Source organism: Sorghum bicolor, chromosome 8, assembly GCF_000003195.3.
Source record: "Sorghum bicolor cultivar BTx623 chromosome 8, Sorghum_bicolor_NCBIv3, whole genome shotgun sequence".
Taxonomy (NCBI): Eukaryota; Viridiplantae; Streptophyta; class Magnoliopsida; order Poales; family Poaceae; genus Sorghum; species Sorghum bicolor.
The window spans coordinates 59,925,197-59,945,097 of NC_012877.2; the positions used below are offsets into that span (position 1 = coordinate 59,925,197).

Sequence of the window (19,901 nt, forward strand, 5' to 3'; positions counted from 1 at the left end):
TGTTGTCGGGACCAAAGTATTCGAGTTATCACCTTTGCCGATAGTAAGGTCAAATCGGCTGGCACGCCTTAACGTTTGAATCGGGTATTAGCCCTTTGTGTTTGCAGATCCACTTTTGCACCAACAGAAACTTTGTTGCATTGAAGACTGCTAGTGATGCAATGAGGGAAATACTGCTTATGGAGTCAAAAGTTAAAAACATGGTTATTCTCTTGCCACGCAACTAGTGAAATGAAAGGGGTAATCCATGAGTGGGTGCAAACATAATATCAGAAGATAATGACTAAGATTTTGAGAGTTGTTAAGATTCTCCTTCTATTATACATGCATACTGTAAGGATGATATCATCCACATATATAGCCAGGACGTGTCTGTCATCTAGAGTATCGATAGAAAATAATGTGATCCCCATTTCACTGTCTGTACTCCATATCACATTTCGATAGATGAAGTCGGATTTTAATATCCATTATCTAAAAAAATCACACATGCACGTCTAAATCTATCAAACCATGCTTGTGGAAGACTGTTTGAGACCATATTTAGATTTCTACAATCTACAAACCTTTTCGATTGTCTCAAAGTGAGAAAAATAGATGGAATCTCCATATATACTTCCTCTTGAAGATCACCATGTAAACAAGCATTCTTTACATCCAATTGGTGCAAGGACCAACCAAAGTTTGTAGCATGTGAAGTCAATATTCTTACTATACTCATTTTTGCTATTGGTGCAAATGTCTCATCGTAATGAATCCCATATGTTTGATTGTATCCTCTAGCAACCAATCCGCTTTATACCTTTGAACCTTTTTGTCTAGATTTTGCTTTACAATGAAAACACACTTGCAACTAATAACTTTTCCCCATGTTTTTTATATTTTAAGGGCTCTTAACTCATCTAGCATGACCTCACACCATTTAGGGTCTTGATTTGCTCTTTTTTAGCCTTTAGAGATCATAATAGATTGTAACAATGCAATAAATGCTCCATATGTTGGGATAATGATGCGTAATACACATAATTAGCAATTTCATGCTCAAATCCTTACATTAGCGAGGCACACCAACCTTAGCTTGTACTCGTTTTCATAATGCAATCAGCAAATCATCAAAAAGAAAGTCTTCAATCTCAACTTTCGAAGTTGATGATACCTCAACAATCTCTTGAGGGGTTGAGGAAGAATGTTTACGAATTGTTGGTGTAACTGTTACTAGAATCTCTACCTAAGATTTATACTTCCTCCTTGCATATACTTTCAAGTGACCCTTATATCATGAGCCAATAGCTCTGGAATTATCCTCTTTAACATAGAATTGGTTCCAAGTCAGTCACCTTTGCCCCCTTTTCTTGGTTGGGAACTCATGCTACTAATCACTACTTCTATTCTTCTTAGATTTTGCATAGTTGGGATAGATATCACATCATTTTGCTCCCCATATCGATTGACTTCATCTAAAAAATGCAATTTTGATAGAACTTACTCTCTCTAGGATCATTGAGGTGATAAAGCTAGTGAAGGGGTGCTCGTCGGCCTCTAGATAGATCCTTCGCCATGCTTGCTTCCCTCCACCACCTCTGCCGGGATCACACCCTCCTGCTCATCATCGTCATCCTCCACCGTCGCTGCAATCTTCCGTTTCCTTGTATGCTCGGTGCTGCCGGCGCAGGTGCCTACGATGTCCATCGATCCGGATCTGAGTGGGCTAGTATTTGCTTGCTCAGGAGGGTCTGAATTTGTGTCAGGAGTGTCCATCGATCCGGATCTAAGTGGTCTGGTATTTGCTTGCTTGGGAGGGTCTGAATCTGTGTCATGACTCTTCTGATTGTGTTTTATGATCTAAGCTAGGACAGTCTAAACTCTAAATTCAATTAGGATCCTGTTCCACTCAGAAAGGGTAAAACATAAATAATTTATATAATTCTCCTCCTTATTTTCAATAAATGTTTGATAGCCCAATACAACGCACTGCTATGTTTGCTAAAGATCTATTATTTGCTCGTGGGATAAAATTTATGGTGTGATATTAGATTGTTATACTTTGTCATGTTAGTGTATCCTATGGTCCTGAATGGTTGTGATTCTATCATTGCCATGAGGATCTTAATTTTGTTAGCTCTTGTTATTTTCAATCAAATATAAACACCACTAGTTTGATGTCCATTGTAATTTAGCTATCTATTTTGCTTAAACTTTGATTTGATGTTAGTGTATTTACAGTATGGTATTCATGATTTTTTTTCTACCTAAGTTTATGCGTGTTTAAGCATTTCTAATCTCTTAAGAGTTTTTTTTTATGTAGTAGACATTTAAAATTTTGACCTTAAAACAAACAAATAGAGAAGAGAGTGGAGAACAATTGAGAAAGAGCAAAGAAATTTATAAGTCCTTGTCTATCTCCCCTCTTTCCTTTTTATAGGAAAGGTGTGAGGGATTTTTTTCATAATTTCCCCTAATGGGGTTTGTATTTTAAAAAAATATTCTTAGAGGAATCATTATTTCATAATGTTATGTAATTGGACCCTGGAGACACTAGTATAGTCCCTAACATATAATGCACCTCCAACATAGAACTCAAAGCATCCAAGATGATTTTTCTACGTGTTTTGCTACTAGAATTTAAAAGATAATAATATTATTTTGGTTCCATATGATTCTTTGATGGTTGTCAGGCCCATCTATCTATTTTCTAGCTTCACATATGGTATATAAAGGGGATTCTTTACAGTCACAAATTTAGGTGCAGTTGTTTGATGATCACTCACCAACCTTGACGCCGCGGAAGGAAGTTCACGATCTCCCGAGGCGATTCCCATCCAGTGTTGCTTGGGGACAACCAACTTTTTGAGGGGGGACAATGTCAGGGCCATGAAGAAGAGGACAAGAAGGATCAAAAGTATCGTTACACATTTGGCAATAGAGCAAATGGCATCGATCAAGGTGGGGTAATGTTGACAGCTAAGCCGTAGTGGTGTGAGTTGGTGGTGAGTTAACAAGTGTTATGGTAAGAATTGGGCTGATATGTAACGTTTGAGGCCATCATGTCTTGTAGTGAAGAACTGAAACTCTACAACCTCAAAGAAATCTCTCTATTTTTTGTCTCCACTTTTACTTCTCTCTCTAAATCTCCAATTCTCAAGCTATCTGTTTGATTTGTTGCAAAACCATGATAGGAGCCGGGGTTTAAAGTCAGTCTTCTAGTGGAGTAAGGAATTTAATTATAAATACGTGAAGGTCAATAGAGGATAATAAAGACTGGTATGAATTTAGAAAATTGCTGATAAATATATTATCCTAGATATATAGATATTAATTATATAGGTGCTAATTTATCAAAAAGATGTTAGAAAGAAAAAGGAAATGAAAGTTGCTAAAAAAATGGAAGTTGCTGAAAAAAGAAATCAAAAAGAAAAGTAAAAAGGGATTATATAGGCTTTTATTTAGTGGCCCATGTACAAAGCCATTCAATCAGCCCAAACCCACGCACCGCCGCATAGTCTTTCCCCTTCCTCGCAGCGCCGACGCTCAATCTTCTGTTCCTTCCCCACTCGCGCTCAGCGGCGCTCGGACCCTCAGCGACGGAGGGGCAGTCCCAGGCTCGGCGGCGGCATCAGCGGCTCCGCCTCCCGCCTCTCGCCAGTCGCAGCGCTCGCCTCCGTCCTCCGCGCACCAGCCGGCGACCCTGCGTACGCACCTCCCTCTCCCCTCCCGCATCTTCTGTACCGTGGGAGCCCGGCCAGCTGCCCAGGGTGGCCGGGCCTTGGCTCCGCCGGTGTGCCGATGTCAACTTTGTGTATCTCATTGTTCTGAGTCATTTGAATGTTACTTTTAACTGACAATTGTAAAGCCAAACCTCTATTCTCGATAATCAAACTAGGATGATATATATCTACTAACATTCTTACAATGTACTAAAACACAAACAAAAACAACTCATGTTGCTTCCAATTACAGCCCACTTTTTCGTAGGCATCTGGTCCTTCAACTATTTCCATCAGCGGCTCTCTACAATAGTGCTACCTGCTAATGCAAGTGTGGACACCAGTGAGCTGCTAAGTGCAGGAGACATCGATGGGGATAAACTGAACTGAACTGGCTCTACTGTCCTGACTTTCAGGTCCATAACGTCTGTGATCAAGCCGGGCCTCATGATCTTGTCACTTACAGCACACTCACCCTTCAGCATCTTAGCGACCATTGACATGGAGGGCCTGATCTTGGGGCTATCCTGGGTGCACAGAAGACCTATTTTCAGCAACTGACGTGCTTCTTCGGTGTCAAAATCATTTTTCAGGGTCCTGTCAATGATGCTCTCAAGATCATCGGACTCATAGAGTGTCCAGACCTGACAAAATAGAAGAAACTTCAGATGATTTTAATCAAAGTCTAAGATCTAATAGCACTAGCACTTCAGGTATTTCAAAACTAGCAAGTTTGTAAAAGTCTGGTCGTTAGCTCTACCTTTACCAATTAGTCAAATCTCTCAGAACTCATCAATTTTTTAATGAATCAACTGTTTTCATGAGAACTGGATCAATACCTAAAAACTAGGAACACAACAACCAACCAATGCAAGTAGCTCTTACTGCGTAAATACAAGCAACACGAAAAGAATACCTTCCTTGAACTTTCCTTTGGGATTCTACCAACTCTAGACTGTGCTTGTTTTTGTCTAATATGTGATCATATAAATTGATCAATCATGCAAATTAGGTGTAAATTAGGTAATCTGCATATATAGTGCCATTGGTTATGTACTATAGTGCTTTTTTTCCTTGACAAAAAAGAATGGTCCTTCCTGTAGTTTGTTGTCTAAACTTTCTATTCATAACCATATTCAAATTACTTACAATACTGTATGAAGCCTAAACTAAGATTGGGATTGTTCTTCACCTTTTCTAGGAGGAACTGCTCATCAAAAGGTAATCTGGGATCAGTGTGGCATCTGCCACTGACAATCTCCAGCAGCAGTACACCAAAGCTGTAGACATCGGCCTTTTTGGTCAGCTGCCCTCGGATGGCATACTCTGGTGCAAGATATCCTCTGAAAAAAGAATACATGTCAACTCTGTTTTCCTAATCATATGATATATCTGCAAGATCAGAGGAGGACATGAACATCAACAGGTAGTGTGCCACTACTTACAGCGTCCCTGCAACTCTGGTGCTGATATGTGTCATGTTGCCTGGGAAGAACTTTGCCAGCCCAAAGTCTGCTATCTTGGGTCTCAGGTTTCTGTCAAGAAGAATGTTGCTGGCTTTGATGTCGCGGTGAACGATCGGTGGATGGACTTCTTCGTGAAGGTAGGTGAGCCCATCAGCAACACCAATGCAGATCTTCACCCTCGTTCTCCAGTCTAATCTGATGCCACTGCGGGAATTACCTGAAGAACACCATGATGCATCAGAGATCCAGATTCTAGCCGAACACATGCATCACATCCCCACCAAAAATCAGGTTCAGGCATTACCGAAAAGGGTCTGTGCAAGGCTGTTGTTCTCCACGTAGTTGTAGACCAGCATCTTTTGGCCTCCATCGACGCAGCAGCCAAGCAGTTTGACTAGATTGTGATGAGTTATGCTGGATATGACACTCAGCTCATTCAAGAACTCCTTTCTCCCTTGCCTCGACTCTGAGGAGAGCACCTTGATGGCAACCTTCTCGCCGTTCTTCAGCTTTCCCTGCACAATTCAGATCAGAACATTAGGGCGTATGTTCTGACAATTCAGTGTTCCTAAAACTGCAGCAAATTCCTCTCAGATTCCTGTGTTCCAGTCAGGAAGATAATTGGGCTGATATCTGAACTAGGCTACAACAGAGATATTGGAGCAACCTACCAGGTAGACACGGCCGAAAGAACCCTGTCCGAGCTTGTTTCCCGGGCTGAAATTTCTTGTGGCTTTTCTCAGCTCCTTGGACGAGTAGATTTTCACATTGCCCGTGATTGCGATGTCTGCGAACAGAACCGAATGAACTACAGTAAGGTTTTGAGATGCTTCAGAAGAACAGCTATTGATCGATTGGAAGGAAAAGTTTACCTTGGTCATGTTGCACAATCTGGCTTCTGGTATTCTTCTTCCTCCAGAACACAGGGAAGCAACCCATTACTATTGTTTCGAGCTCTCTTATTTGAAATTCAGATCTTGAGATATGCAAAAGAGATGCTGGTAGCTACCTGAGCAAGAAAATAGTTAGTGGGTTTGAAGAGACCAATCAGGAACTGCATGGTGACACTGAGAAGTCAAAACTGTTAGTTTTAGCAACTTGATTCTTTCTGTGAGAGATGAAAATAAAGAGTTGTAGATCGCATCCAAGTTTGCATATTCATACAAAGCGCACACCTCGGAATGAGCTAAAAGTGTATGGTAAAAACAAAACTGATTCATGGATTTCATGTTTGACCAACAAAATTCAGTGGAAGAAAAATGTCAATTGTCACCATGAACACTGAAATACAGAGTAAACAAATTTGCAGGATACCTTCTAAGCTACAAGAATCAAGAAACCCACATATCTAGGCAGAGAACTGAGCTGACTCAGAAAACTAGAGAAGGAAACCGAGAAGAAAAAACTCACCTGGAAATTAATTGATCAGTGGAAGAGTTCAGTGTCACAGGATGAAGTCTGCATAAAGGTGCCAAGAACATCGAGCGCCCAACAAGGGAATTCTTGAAAGGTAGTAAGAGAAGATATAGAAGAGAGATGCATATGCTTCTGCAAGACTTGCAATGGCAGAAGGAGAAGACCAGCGTGGCTGTGCCATAAATACATGACAATCCAGGCAATCTCTTCTGACCTTGAGAGTTCAGTTTTTCTTGCAACTTGACAGGGTACAGCATGGAAGACTTACGCGCATGGGTCACAAGCCAGGAACCATAAAATAAGCGAGGATCAGAAGATGCCAAGATGATAGACAAGTTTGAGCTACTTTGTAATCTGATAGGTGTGGATGATCTGGAGCTGTTGACTGTGGTTTGCAAAGCGGCAGTGTTTCTGTTCACATCTTAGAAGTACTTAAATTAGATCCTGGTTTAGCTATGCTAATGACGGACTGATCGCCGAGCAAACACATGTTACCGAGTACAACTGTGCAGCTCAGGTCTTTAGATACCATGTGTGCTCAAAGACCATATAAAATTGTCATTATAAAATTACCCTAATAAAGTTATGTTTGTAAATAAGAAATGGGTTAATGACTTAGCCTTGGAAAAGCATGTAGTTTTTGTATTATCATCAATTCTACTGTACAATCATTGACTTTGCCCACACGCTTGCATTGTACTTAAATATTTATAAAGTTCAGTCTTGGAGGTTGGAAGGCTACTGTCCATGGCTGAAATTTCTTGTTTAGATGCGAAATTTTTTTGGATTTCGCTACTGTAGCACTTTCGTTTGTTTGTGACAAATATTGTCTAATAATAGATTAACTATGGTCAAAAGATTCGTCTCGTGATTTACAGGCAAACTTTGTAATTAGTTTTTATTTTCGTCTATATTTAATGCTTTATGCATGTGCCACAAGATTCGATGCGACGGGGAATCTTGAAAACTTTTTGGTTTTCGGGGTGAACTAAACAAGGCCAGTTCGGATTTATGGCATCTACTGATTAGTCTCCTTCAAGGCGGTTTCGAACCCTGTTCTTATGTCATCATTTGCTCTTTGCTCCTTCCAGGATGGTTCAGTTCAAATTCAACTCTGCAGTTTGACCTCTGCCCCTCTGTCTGTCTAATCACTGGTCATAGTTCCATGATGAAGAAACAGATAAATAATTAGGTGAAAAGATATACTTTGGATTGTACTGATGAACAATGTGTTTTTTCTTGAGAATACTGGCAAGTAGATGAGAATCAGTCTCTAAATCAGTTATTATGGACCTTCATTCAAAAAAAAATCAGTTATGGACCTATAATCTTCAAAGTTGAGTTCTGTACGCGATTATGAATCTTAAGAATGAATTTGTTGCTGAAACCCAAAATGTTTTGACTTTCTGACCTGGAAAATAAGGCTTTTGAGCTGAAACTAAAATGCTGGATTTAGTCTTCATTCTAGAGCAGCCTTGTCCTTTGCTGGCTGTCAAAAGTCAATTTGTCGCTGTCCCAGTGCTCATGGTGCGACCTTAGAAATCTTCAAGCATTTTGCATTTCCTAGGTTCTGCAGACAGGGAAAGAGAGAGACAATGACAACATCCATCTATCTACTGATCCAGCCATGAAGGTCGCACTCTTGTCAACTTGTTCATTTATAGCATTTGGACTCCTGGTTAAGTGGTTGGTTAAACTTGTGCCTGAAACTTATCCATGACACTGAACATTGTAATGCGTACCTACCACTTCTACACTGAATTGGTTAAATACGAGTCTGTTTAACTTCACGTTAGAGATGCAAATCAAGCTGGCAACATATCTTTATTTGACAAAGGAAAAAAGATAGGACAATTTCAGGTGATACCCTTAAATTTTTTTGAGGGGTGTCAGAAACTTTCATAAAAATTTCAAATTTCAATCAAATACCTTGCAATTTTAGTGCCCATTGTTTAGCATAGAACTTATGAACAGGCAGGGCCGCACGGTATAGGCGTTCATAAGTTCTATGCTAAACATGCATGCATCAGCTGTGTACCTCTGTACCAGCTGTGTATCACCCAGAAAAGAGAAAACCTGCACAAGTCAAAGAGATTCATCTGATCTGGCATATTTCGAAGAACCTGTTTGCTAGTCTGAAAAGTCATGGCTGAAAGTACTGTTTGCTGATTTATTAGCTAGCAGAAAAAAAATACGACTTATAAGACAAGCAAATGGAGCCTCGCTTCATGTAGTCATGTCACAGGAGCCCCAAGTTTCACTATCATGCATGGATGTTACAGATGAATTTGGTTGATTTCGTCAGAGGGCGAAAGCGAAAGAGGAGGAAAAATTATTCCGGTCTGACCGATCATCATGTATGCTTTTATATTATATATACACGTGTTGCAGAGGATTAAAGAAGCAACGTAGTCTCAAATTGTTATTTTACTACAGCATTGCTGGTCAAATATTTCAGAATTCAGATCATTCAAGAAAATGGTCCAACTTTTCGGAAACTCGGATGTGGGAAGAACAAAAAAAATCATGTAATTTTCCATGAGGTCCTGCATAATTCTTTCTTGCAGGATAGTTTTATCTGTTCCCTTTTTTGGCGTTTAGATCATGAGATTGTGCTTGACTTGTTCTGTCTATACTAATGACGGAGCAGGAACAAGTCCATCATAGTTGATTTGATCATCGCTCGGTCTTGACCCCCAAAGCCAATAATTTTTGCATACTAAAGAAGAAAAAAAGGAAAGATTTCACAAAATGAAAAGGTCCAAGTCTGTCTTACTCGTTGATTTTTATAGTAGATGCCAACTCAACAGTTCCCAAAGGGCAAGACCGTCCACTCATGTCTTGTGAATTGTGATCCTTATCCTAAGAGCATCTCCAAGAGACTAGCTAAAATTATATTCTAAACTACAAGATTTAGCCATTGTATAAAATCAAAAACTCACTCAAAACATAGAGTTCCACAACAGCCTTTCTATAAGATAGCTAGTGAGAACGACATGCTATATATGACAAGCGAAAGTTTAGGAATAACAAACTTGTTATTTTAGCAAACCAGATAGCACATCTGTTGGACTTTAATTTTTGCTTTAAAAATATAAAAATAGTCTAGATAATATGAATAGCATATCTGTTGGAGTTGCTCTAAGTGTCCAAAACTCATAGACCTCACTGGTGACCCGGCCAGACGACTGTTTAACTGTATCTGTTTGTAATAAAAGCTTAGCTCGTGAGCAGGACGTCACAGTTAGCTAATAATTTTTCTCGGCCGTATGATTTTGTACATCATCGATATATAGCTAAGCTGGAGTCCACCTAATGGTATGAGGGTGTAAAGAAAAATAGATGCCCTACAGGGATAAGAAAATGACATGTAAAAAGAAGTGTGTGGCTCAAAGTATTAGGGAAAAGCAAAAGAGCATGTAGCTTAGTGGTTGCAAGTCCTAGGTTTTACTTCCCCTGAGATTGGTTAAAAAAATCCCCTTTGAAGGTAAAGCTAAAGATCCAGGAATTTTCTCAGCCAAAAATATTAAATTCTTCTACTTTAATAGCAATACTCTAACCTCTAGGGGAGGTTATATCCCGACAGGTCGAGTTAAAAGTGGGAAAACATGTACTAGAGGATAAGAAAATGACATGTAAAAAAATTCTTGGGCTCAAAGTAAAAAAATAAAAATAAAAAATCCTGTAACCTAGTGGTTGCAAGTGCTTTAATAGCATTGTGTTCAAATCTCTCCGAGAGCAAATTTAGGCTGTTTAAAAACATCTCTCTGAGATCAAAGTTAGAGTTCGGGAATGGTTAGCTCTCTGGCTTTAGGTTGTGGAAAAAACCAAGAATGGTCAGAGCCTGATTTTGCACGTGTGAGCGCAGCCAAAGAAATTGGCCTGCGGCGACTACCATTATGTGCCAAAAAAATAAAAAAACGGCGTCGGCGAGGACTCTTGGCTTCCTTCATCGTACCATACCAGCTACGACGAGAAAGTTAACCGAAGGTCCATGTCAATTTCGTGCTATGTTCACAAGGAAGGAATCCAGCGGCTGCATCTAGTTGGATCCGTGTTTGCCAGCTTTCTGTCTCTGTTTCCATGTCTGCTTTGCCCTTTTTCACAAAGCTCCGAGGTCTTGCTCAACATTATTAGGGTTTTTCCTCGAGATTCAGGTCTAGAACATCCTGAAGAAAGGTGGTGTTGGCCAGTTGGTTTCAGAGGAACGAACTAAAACTGATCGCACTCAGCTTTATTTCTTCGGAAAATCTTCACCCAAAAACCAAAAACTTTTTAAGATTCTTCATCGCATCGAATCTTATGGCATATACATGGAGCATTAAACATAAATGAAAACAAAAGTTAATTGCACAGTGTCTATAAATCACGAAACGAATCTTTTAAGTCTAGTTACTCTATGATTGGACAATGTTTGTCAAATAAAAACAAAAATACTACAGTGTCAAAATCCAAAAACTTTTTAGATCTAAACAAGACCTAACCTCAACCCAAAAAAAACTCTTTATCCAGTAGCTTTCGTCGATCCAGATTCTATGTTTTGTATTTTTGTTACTCTCAATAAAGTTCTAGGGATTCTTCCCCACAATTCAAAACAAACCAAAAAAACACAACAAATCAACAAACATCGAATCTGCCAGCCATGTTTGCTTCAGCTTATCTGTCGAATCTGCCAGCCATTCAACAATGTTTTTCTCTCACAACAAATCAGCAAACAGTACTTTCAGCCAAGCCCAGCACAGGAGAACAAAGCAAGGAGGCAATTGATGACTATGGTTTGATATATATGATATGCTTATATAGAGACCGTCATTCAGGTTAAAACGGCCTACAAGACACCACAGATCATACAGTACGGAGCTACTACCAAAACCGACAAGAACATCATCAGCAGAAACCCTCTGCATATTTTACAGGTATTATCTAGAGCTAGAACTTGCAGGATCAAAATGCAAACAGAAAACAATAAGGCTCGTGATTATTTCTTTCTGCCTTCCCAAGGATCCATATCCAGATGACCTTGCTACTGCAAACCCAGACTTTTGCCCTGAGGGTTCTTGGATTGGGTCCAAGACAATCTCAACCTCTACTGCGATACGCATTACCAAGATGAACCTGGCTCAGGACATCCATAATTTTATACCTGTGATTACTTCTAAGAGTCTATCGTGAGTTCTTGTCACCAAAGCCACCGAAACTACCTGAGCCAGAACTACCAAAACCACCACCAAACCGGCCTGAACCAGATTCACCAAATCCACCAGAACGACCAAAACCAGACCCACCACCACTTGAACGACCAAACCCTGAGTCACCGAATCCTCCACTGCCACCTGAGCGGCCAAATCCTGAGTCACCGAATCCACCACCTCCACCTGACCTGCCAAACCCTCCACCACCAGAACGGTCAAATCCTGAGTCACCAAATCCACCACTTGAGCGGCCAAATCCAGAATTGCCGAATCCGCCGCCGCCGCCTGATCGGCCAAAACCACCACCCCCACGTCCACCAAAGCCCCGTGAGCGCCCATAGTTTGAACCGCCATACCCTCCACCTCCACCCCCGAAGGAGTCAAATCCAGCGTCCAGCAAGACAGACCCCTCGACATTAATTTTTGGAAGCTGCGAGAAAAAAAGAAAACCAAGTGAGGATAATGCAGTGATAACATACAAATAAAAGCACAGTGCTCAGCATTGTACAATGCAAACCACAAGCCCCTCACCTCTGTAAACTTGCATCCAACGTCACGTTCAATGACCCGTACAGCTCTACTTTGTTCATAGTTGTACATCACAATTGCAGTGCCCTTCTTTCCAGCACGTCCAGTTCGGCCAGATCTGTGAACGAATATCTCTGACGAGTTTGGCAATTCATAATGTATCACCTGAACAATGATAACCACATGAGGGGTAGGGAAGAGATGATGCACGTGGTGATTACAAAAATGAAGGAGATAACTTAGAAAAGGAGAAGCACAAACCAGATCTACATTTGGAATGTCCAATCCACGAGCAGCAACATCAGTGGCAATCAATATATTAAACCGCCCATCTCGAAATCCTCCCAGTGTTCTCTCTCTTTGGGATTGAGAGATATCCCCATGAAGAGCTTCACATTGGAAACTTCGACTCATACTGTGTGACAATCTATCTGCATCCCTTTTTGTTTGTGTAAAAACAATGCATTTACCACCTTTTGCATGTTCCTGCATGAACAAATAAATTGCTAACGTGTTCCAACAAATTAGTGGGACAAATATAATAAAACCTAATCTATATTGACCTTAATCAATTCCCCAAGGACAGCTGGTTTTTGACGGTTCTCTGAAGAGACAGAGAGCAGACTAATTCCTTCAGCCAGCTTCTGGTCGTCCTCACCAACCTAGAAAGAAACAGTAAATCAATTCCATGTACTAGCAAATAATTTCTTAATAGAGAGCATAGAGGAACAATCTGCCTATAATGAAATTGTTCATCAGAGAACTATGTGCAGCAACCAAATGACATTTAGCAAAGGCAAAGTTCAATAAAGCGCAATTAACTGACAAACTAATGCACACACAATAGGCAACTTTAAATTTGGTCGTTTTCAGGTCAACAAATACCATTTACACTATATGGATTGAGCAATAATGTTTGCAGATTTTTGCTACAGTAGCTACAAACACAATTAGACCAATTTTCCAAACCTGTTTGACCCATGGTTGAGGACTAGCACTGCATATCTTGGGACCCACCATGATTTTTTAGCACATGCTAAAATTAGAATTCAAACTAAAAGCTCTCCTTGTAATCTTTGGGATGAACCTATCCATATAACTTCTGCACAACTAAATCCTTTAACTAGTGTACTTAATGAATGCAAAATTTTACAGGATGAGCTGCTTGCAGTCATACAATATTTTAGACCATACTGAAACAAAAGATTTTACTAGATAAACTGTATGCATTCTCAGGCATAATTTAGGGCCAGATGTAGCAAATAAAAAAGATTCAATATGAGCATAACTTAATACCACTTCCAAAGAAGGGACTCAATCAATCAAACATAGTCAAATTGGCCAATGTAGTTCCCAATCTGAGGAAGCAACAAGATCCCACAAAGTATGCAATATAAACAAGTCCAAAAATGACTCCACATCTTGTTCATCAAAATTCAAGTTACAAAGTCAAGCAATAAATGTGTGCAAACAAGAGTAACACTAGAAGTTGGCACTCACAAGGTCTACTGTAACAGGACTGTTAAGGTACTTCTGTGTGAGCTTCCGTATCCATGTTGGCATTGTTGCAGAGAACATCAATGTTTGACGTTGCGGAGGCACTCTCTCCAAAATTGTCTCAACATCTTGATCAAACCCAACAGACAACATCTGGTCTGCTTCGTCAAGAACAACAAATCGGATCTCTGCCAAACTCAGAGCACCTCTTTTCAGCAGATCAATCACGCGTCCAGGTGTTCCAATGACCACATCAACACCATAATTAAGTTGCCTTATTTGCTGCATAATTGGAGTCCCTCCGTATACACACAGTGTTTCCAATGGGGAGGAATCAAGGAACTCCCTCTCAACCTGTTTTGCAAGTTCTCTTGTTGGCGCCAAAACAATAGCCAAGGGGAACTTACCAGGCCTGTAAATCAACAACAATTAAATGCAAGATGAGAATGGACCAAAAAAGAACAAATGAAAAATATACATGTGTACATTGTTAAGAGGAACCAAACTTACTTGTACTTCTCATTGTGGCGGATAATTGCATCCAATATGGGGATTCCAAAGGCCAAAGTTTTACCAGTCCCAGTTTTGGCACGACCAACCATGTCCCGTCCTTGCATTGCTGGCTCAAGGACAGCTCTCTGTATATAGGTAAAGAAAGAAGGCGAAGTTTACTATCAAACCAGTACTGACTTAAAAGAAACACCTTTACCTCGCATACATATGGGATCCATAGAATTGCAAGGCACTCTTTATCATTTGATCTGGCGCCTCAACATAATTAACAAACACTAGCAATTCTAGTATTTCATCCAATCATCATGCCAAGGAAATGACATGGCCAGAAATGTGTAATTTTGGAACATGACAATTTGCCGCCGCAGTACATAAGCAGTGAAATTACAACCAATGTGAACTCCGTAAACAACACTACACTTTTCTCAGTAGTAAAAGCAGAATAAAGCAAAACAAAAGCAATTTTCTCATATTATCAGGGGTGGATCCAAAGAGGGGCTGCCCCTACGAGTCTGATCTGTCCATTAAATAAGTGTTAATTAGCCTTAAATCCTTATTAAACTCTAGCTTTAAACCTAAATGTTCACTATTTAGCCCCCCCCCCCCCCTCTGTCCCCATCCTAGATCCGCCACTGCATATTATGACTATATATATGAGCAACTTGATATCTGCAATCACTAATCAAACATCGAATTTACCTTTATGGTCCTAATGTCCACGAAGCAGAACAGGACAAGCAGTTTTGACATATGGTTCCTCTTGGACCAAAACTTAATGTAAAGGTAAAAGATTCCAGCGCTCCTCGTTACCTGGATGGGGAACAGCTTGGTGATGCCCTTTTTGGCGAGCCTTTCGACGATCTTGTTAGAGATCCCGAGCTTGGCAATCTCGAGTCCCTCCTCCGCCGCGGCGCCCCCGGTAGCCGGCGCCCTCTTATCCTCCTCGTAGAACGACCCTTCCTCCGCCGCGAACTCCGCGCGCGCCGCCGCCCCTGCGGCCCCCGTCTCCCGGAACCCGAGCCACGCCGGCGAGGAGTGGAACCACGCGGCCGCGGGGAGAAGCGTCGGCGCGCGTGGTGCCACAGCGGCGCCCAGCGCCGCCGGCTGGTGCTGGAGCAGCGCGGCCGCGAGTGCGGACACGGCGCGCCGCCTGAGTGGCGCCGCGCGGCGGAGGGCGGCGTACATGGCTGGCTCTACCGCTTCCGCTTCGGCGTCGGCCTCGGCGGTGGTGGCGGCGGCGGCGGCTAGGGTTTAGGGTTTTGGGAGGAGGGGGTGTGCTGCGGGAAGGGGGCGGACGAAGCGAGACGAACGAGAACAGGGGAATGGGTTAAATGGCGCGGGGGGCCGGAGATATTTCTATGCTCACGTGCACGGCACGTGCGGAGTTTCTACGCTCGTCGCTGGTGAAGCTTACAGGTGGGGTCGCGAGTCCACCTAGACGGTGAGGCCCGCACGTCAGTGTTTGATGAATGGTGGGTGTTGTAGCACCCGTCTGTGTGAATTGTAGCGAGAGGGGTGGTTAGTGGTGTCGAGAAGGGCCGGGTGGGCTCATGAGGTGAGTAGAGCATGACATGTGGGGACGGGTAGTGTGGGGTCAGCGTGTCAGTTGGGTGCGGGTAGGATTGATGTGGAGAGAGGTATTGCTTGGAGGAAAAGTCATGGCGGTTGGGTTACGGTGATGGGCTGCGAAGTGACTAGGGAGTGTGTGATGATGGGCCTCCACAGAAGTTTCAGCCCGTTTGGGTGGGCCGTTTATGTGTGTGTGAATGGCCCCGAGTGACCTATTGGGCCCTTTTCACCACAGGAATTATGGGTTTGGCCCTTTATGCTTGTGGAAGAATGGCCCGAGTTATTGGACCCCCACAGGAATTGGGCTGGCTCTTGTGTGTGAATGGGCCAAGTGACGTATTGGGCCCTTACCATATCACCGCAGGAATGAGACCACATTCAACGGTTTTTTTTTTCACCAGCAGAGGCCACGTGCTGCTGCACAAAGAGATTAATAACAACTTCACTGTGTGTATTTGTCTCGTCAGTCTGAATCTCCCGCGAATGGCCTCAAATGCTAGTTAAAACATGCATGTTATAGAAAAAAGGCTACGTCTAGTCCAAATAAAAAAAAATCTTTATATAATTTCAACTAGGTTTATAAAAAAAGAAAATGGTATCAACATTTATGACTTCCAATAGTTATACTATGGAAATACATTCCGTAGTGAATCTAATCATACTTATGTACTATGTTAAGTACTATCGGTATCTGTTCATGCAAATTTGGTCAAACTTAAAGAAGGTATATAACCGGAGAGACTGTTTCAGAATTGCATGTTTGTTTTGACCGAACAATGGTTTGCAAAATTCCAGAGTTTTGTAGGATTTCGTGTTTTATTACTACCAATCATCCAATAAGTGTTATTGTGATGGTGCATGACCAGAACTGCCCTACATTTACCCTCTTTGTTTAGTTGGTACAATACATTATACAATACTACTTACTACAATCTAAGAAGGCGACTTGCTAGGACAACACTAGCGTAGAATTTGACAGGCAAATACTGTACAAAATCGCGAGAAAACAAATTTAAAACTCTCTCCTTCATCCACTCACACAACAAAAGCTCCGACTTTTTCTTTTACCATCTCTAGACGAGAAAAACTAAAAAGGGTACGTACACTACGGAAGAAGCCAAGCTCTGCATGCTTTGGACTTTTACCGGGATTTTCGCCGTTCCAAATGGTCCAATCTCCACCCAATCATTGGCGGCAGCACGCAGTTGGAGTAGTAGGTGCCTGATCATTGCCTGATTGTATTGTACTACGAGCTTTAATTCGAACAAGGAAGGAACGAACGAAAAGAGCAGCATCGCCAGCGAAGAGGATGATGCTTTTTTATTTGCTTCCAAAGGGCGAAGGCGGCCCAGGAGCAGGACGGATCTCGTCGGGCACCTGAGCTGGCGCGGCTTTTCTTTGCCTTGTCGTCGTCCGATCAATTCACAGCCTCAGGCACTCAGTCACCACTGCTGCTGCTGCTGCTGCAACGAGCGATCTCTGCAGCAGTGCTTCAGATTCAGACATTGAGAGGCCAATGAAGCAAGCAGTGTGCTGCATCTCCATGCATGTCAGCACTCGGGATTATTCGAATTCTGCCGCCGCCTGGACTGAGAATCGACCGGGTGTCCACTGTTGGCCTGAAAAGCAGGACCTTTTGGCCGAGCTACCACTTGAGCTACTGCTAGTGCTAGCTACCATCGTCAGTTCATCAGTGTCCAGCGTTCGTTAGCAGCAGCTCGAGCAGGCAGGAGCATTTCTTGGTTCGTTGCAGCCGGTACCGCAGGTGCAGGAGCCTGAAGAATGAAGGAAGCAGAGCCAGCCAAAAGCTTGCATTGCATGCAATGCAGGAATCACGAATGGAGGAGGACATGCATCACGGTTCCGAAACCTTTCGTCCAATCGAGGCGAAAGAACATGCCGCTTTGGGCTTTGGGCTTTGCCGGGCGGCCTCGGCACCTGCGCGGGCGACGCGAGCGAGCGAACTTTCCTGACGAGGCGCCACCATCCAAGCTTTATTTTCTGTGCCCACCTTTTCTTCTGTCTGTTTTTTTTTTCTTTCTTTCTTTCTTTCTTTCTTTTCACCAAATTGCACAGGAATTCAGTAGTATGAAGGTCCACTGACACTGAGAGTACTAGTACTACGATCCAGCGTTGCTTTTCTTCTGTGCCAGCTCGCGAAATGCTCGCGGTTTCAGTTTGAAAAATTTCAGAACGGTTTGAGCTTTGAACCCCGGTGCGCGCGCGGCACCCTTTTGGCTTTTGCTTGCATTGCATGCCGGCAGGACGACCCGCGTGAAAGGCGCCCAATCATTCATTAGCTCAAATCCTTCAGACAATCATCACTCAATCAGGCTTCATTCATTACACTGCTGCTGCTGCTTCAATTCAGTGACCGGCCGGTGTGATCTCATCTGTTCAATTTCAGTTGGAGCTGAAGATTTCATTGCCGTACGGTACCACTCAAGGATGCAATGCAATGCAATTGCACTGCACGACCGCAGCTTCATGTCTGTTTGCATGGTCTGGAGCTTTTTGATGAGCTACCGAATGATTTCAAGTCAGTCAGGACAGGTCTCCAATGCAATGCTAATAGAATCATCTTTTTGACGACTCTCTCTCCTTCCTTCCTTCCTTCCTTCCTTGCTGGCCTCATCTGATCTGAAGTTCTGAACAATGGATGGCTCTGAATTCCTGGAAAAAACAAAGTGCGTGCGTCTGTGTGCCGCCAAAACCTCATCCTTTTTGGACGGGACCACTGAATTCGAAAACTAAAGCCATTCATGTCAATACAAGAAGAAGAAGAATAAGAAGCACGTGGAAATAAAAGACTGAGCAGGAAGGGTGAAAGGAGGAAAAAAAAAAGGAAAGGTGCCCGTTCCGGTAAGGTTGGTGTTATTTTTATGTTGTCAATGCAAGCACTTTCTCGCTTTGCATGCATTAGCATTATTCATCGCGAAAGGCGATCGAGGCCGTGGTACAAAGGACTTAACAAGTCAGTGATGATTGATGGACCTGAATTGGAGGACACGACCGAGCAGGAGGTGTAGCAGGGATTTGGCACTTTTTTGATATTTGTTGTTTTCCCTCGAGTCAGCTCCGTCGCTCGTATCAGCTTTAGTATATGCATGCTTTATTACACTTTCTCCCTTTTTTCATGGGGACAAGTGTAACTACTGCGTGCCCTTGCTTTTTTTTCCTACTTGGTCACACTTTGTCGTCCAGCTACTAGTGCCACGCGGCACAGATGGACCAATAGTGAGTACGTGTTTCTTCAGTATTTCAAATTCTCATAGACACATTGTTTAGATGTAGTTGGATTCACATCAATCCACATGTGTTGAGGTGGACTGGAGTAGAACTTAAACTAAAATCCACCACAATCCACACCAACACACATGGATTAAAGTGAATCCGATAACATCCAAACAAGACCTAAGTGTTGGATGATCATAACGAGAGTTTTAGTTGAGATTTATTTACATTAAATAGTTGACAACCTAGGCATTTTTGATGACACGCCGGCACTAAGCTAGAGCCGGCCAATGTATGGATGTCGATCGTACATATGCTGCGTGTGCATGCATGATGCACGCGCTTTATCCGCTTGGCGCTTTGCTTGCGTTGGCAATGGATGGTTCCAAATTAAAAGGCCCAAGGCGGGCCAAGGACGGATCTGGTTCGGACACCCGACCGAGCTACCTGGCGAGCCTTTTCCTAGCTTGCCTCGTCGTCGTCCGATATCCTGCTGCCAGCCTTGTTTAGTCTCTAAATTTTTTTAAAATTTTCTATCATATCAAATCTTTATATACATATATAGAGTATTAAATATAGATAAAAGAATTAACTAATTGCATAGGTTATCTATAATTTTTAAGACAAATCTTTTAAACATAGTTAATGTATAATTGAATAATAATTATCAATAACAAACAAAAATGTTACAGTAGCCAAAGCCAAATTTTTTCCCTAACTAAACAAGGCGTCAGGCAGCGACCGTAGGAGCTGCGCTTCGAATTCAGGCCTTCACCCTAAAA

General features: G+C 42.2%; 2 protein-coding genes and 1 long non-coding RNA gene across 4 annotated transcripts; 1 reads left to right on the forward strand and 2 right to left on the reverse strand.

The window, feature by feature from the left end:
• On the forward strand, positions 3,348–5,036 carry LOC110429822. The gene is made up of 3 exons (XR_002446989.1): positions 3,348–3,689; positions 4,121–4,417; positions 4,906–5,036. It is a non-coding gene; the product is annotated as an uncharacterized LOC110429822 (long non-coding RNA).
• Positions 3,869–7,312, reverse strand: LOC8076694 (putative serine/threonine-protein kinase). Of its 2 annotated transcripts, XM_002443491.2 has the most exons (7): positions 6,581–7,312; positions 6,043–6,179; positions 5,842–5,957; positions 5,475–5,685; positions 5,150–5,387; positions 4,897–5,047; positions 3,869–4,348 (listed from the first exon to the last, which is right to left on the reverse strand). In XM_002443491.2, the coding sequence occupies exons 2-7, from the start codon at positions 6,107–6,109 to the stop codon at positions 3,998–4,000; spliced, it is 1,134 nt and encodes a 377-aa protein (XP_002443536.1). In that variant the 5' UTR covers positions 6,110–6,179; positions 6,581–7,312; the 3' UTR covers positions 3,869–3,997. The 2 variants fall into 2 exon arrangements, with proteins under 2 accessions (XP_002443536.1, XP_021302146.1); XM_021446471.1 differs by lacking the exon at positions 6,581–7,312 and having other exon boundaries at positions 5,842–6,191.
• On the reverse strand, positions 11,335–15,623 carry LOC8084385 (DEAD-box ATP-dependent RNA helicase 9). The gene is made up of 7 exons (XM_002443492.2): positions 15,127–15,623; positions 14,314–14,441; positions 13,807–14,215; positions 12,870–12,968; positions 12,568–12,792; positions 12,310–12,471; positions 11,335–12,208 (listed from the first exon to the last, which is right to left on the reverse strand). Exons 1-7 carry the CDS (start codon positions 15,499–15,501, stop codon positions 11,750–11,752), a joined length of 1,857 nt encoding a protein of 618 aa, XP_002443537.1. The 5' UTR covers positions 15,502–15,623; the 3' UTR covers positions 11,335–11,749.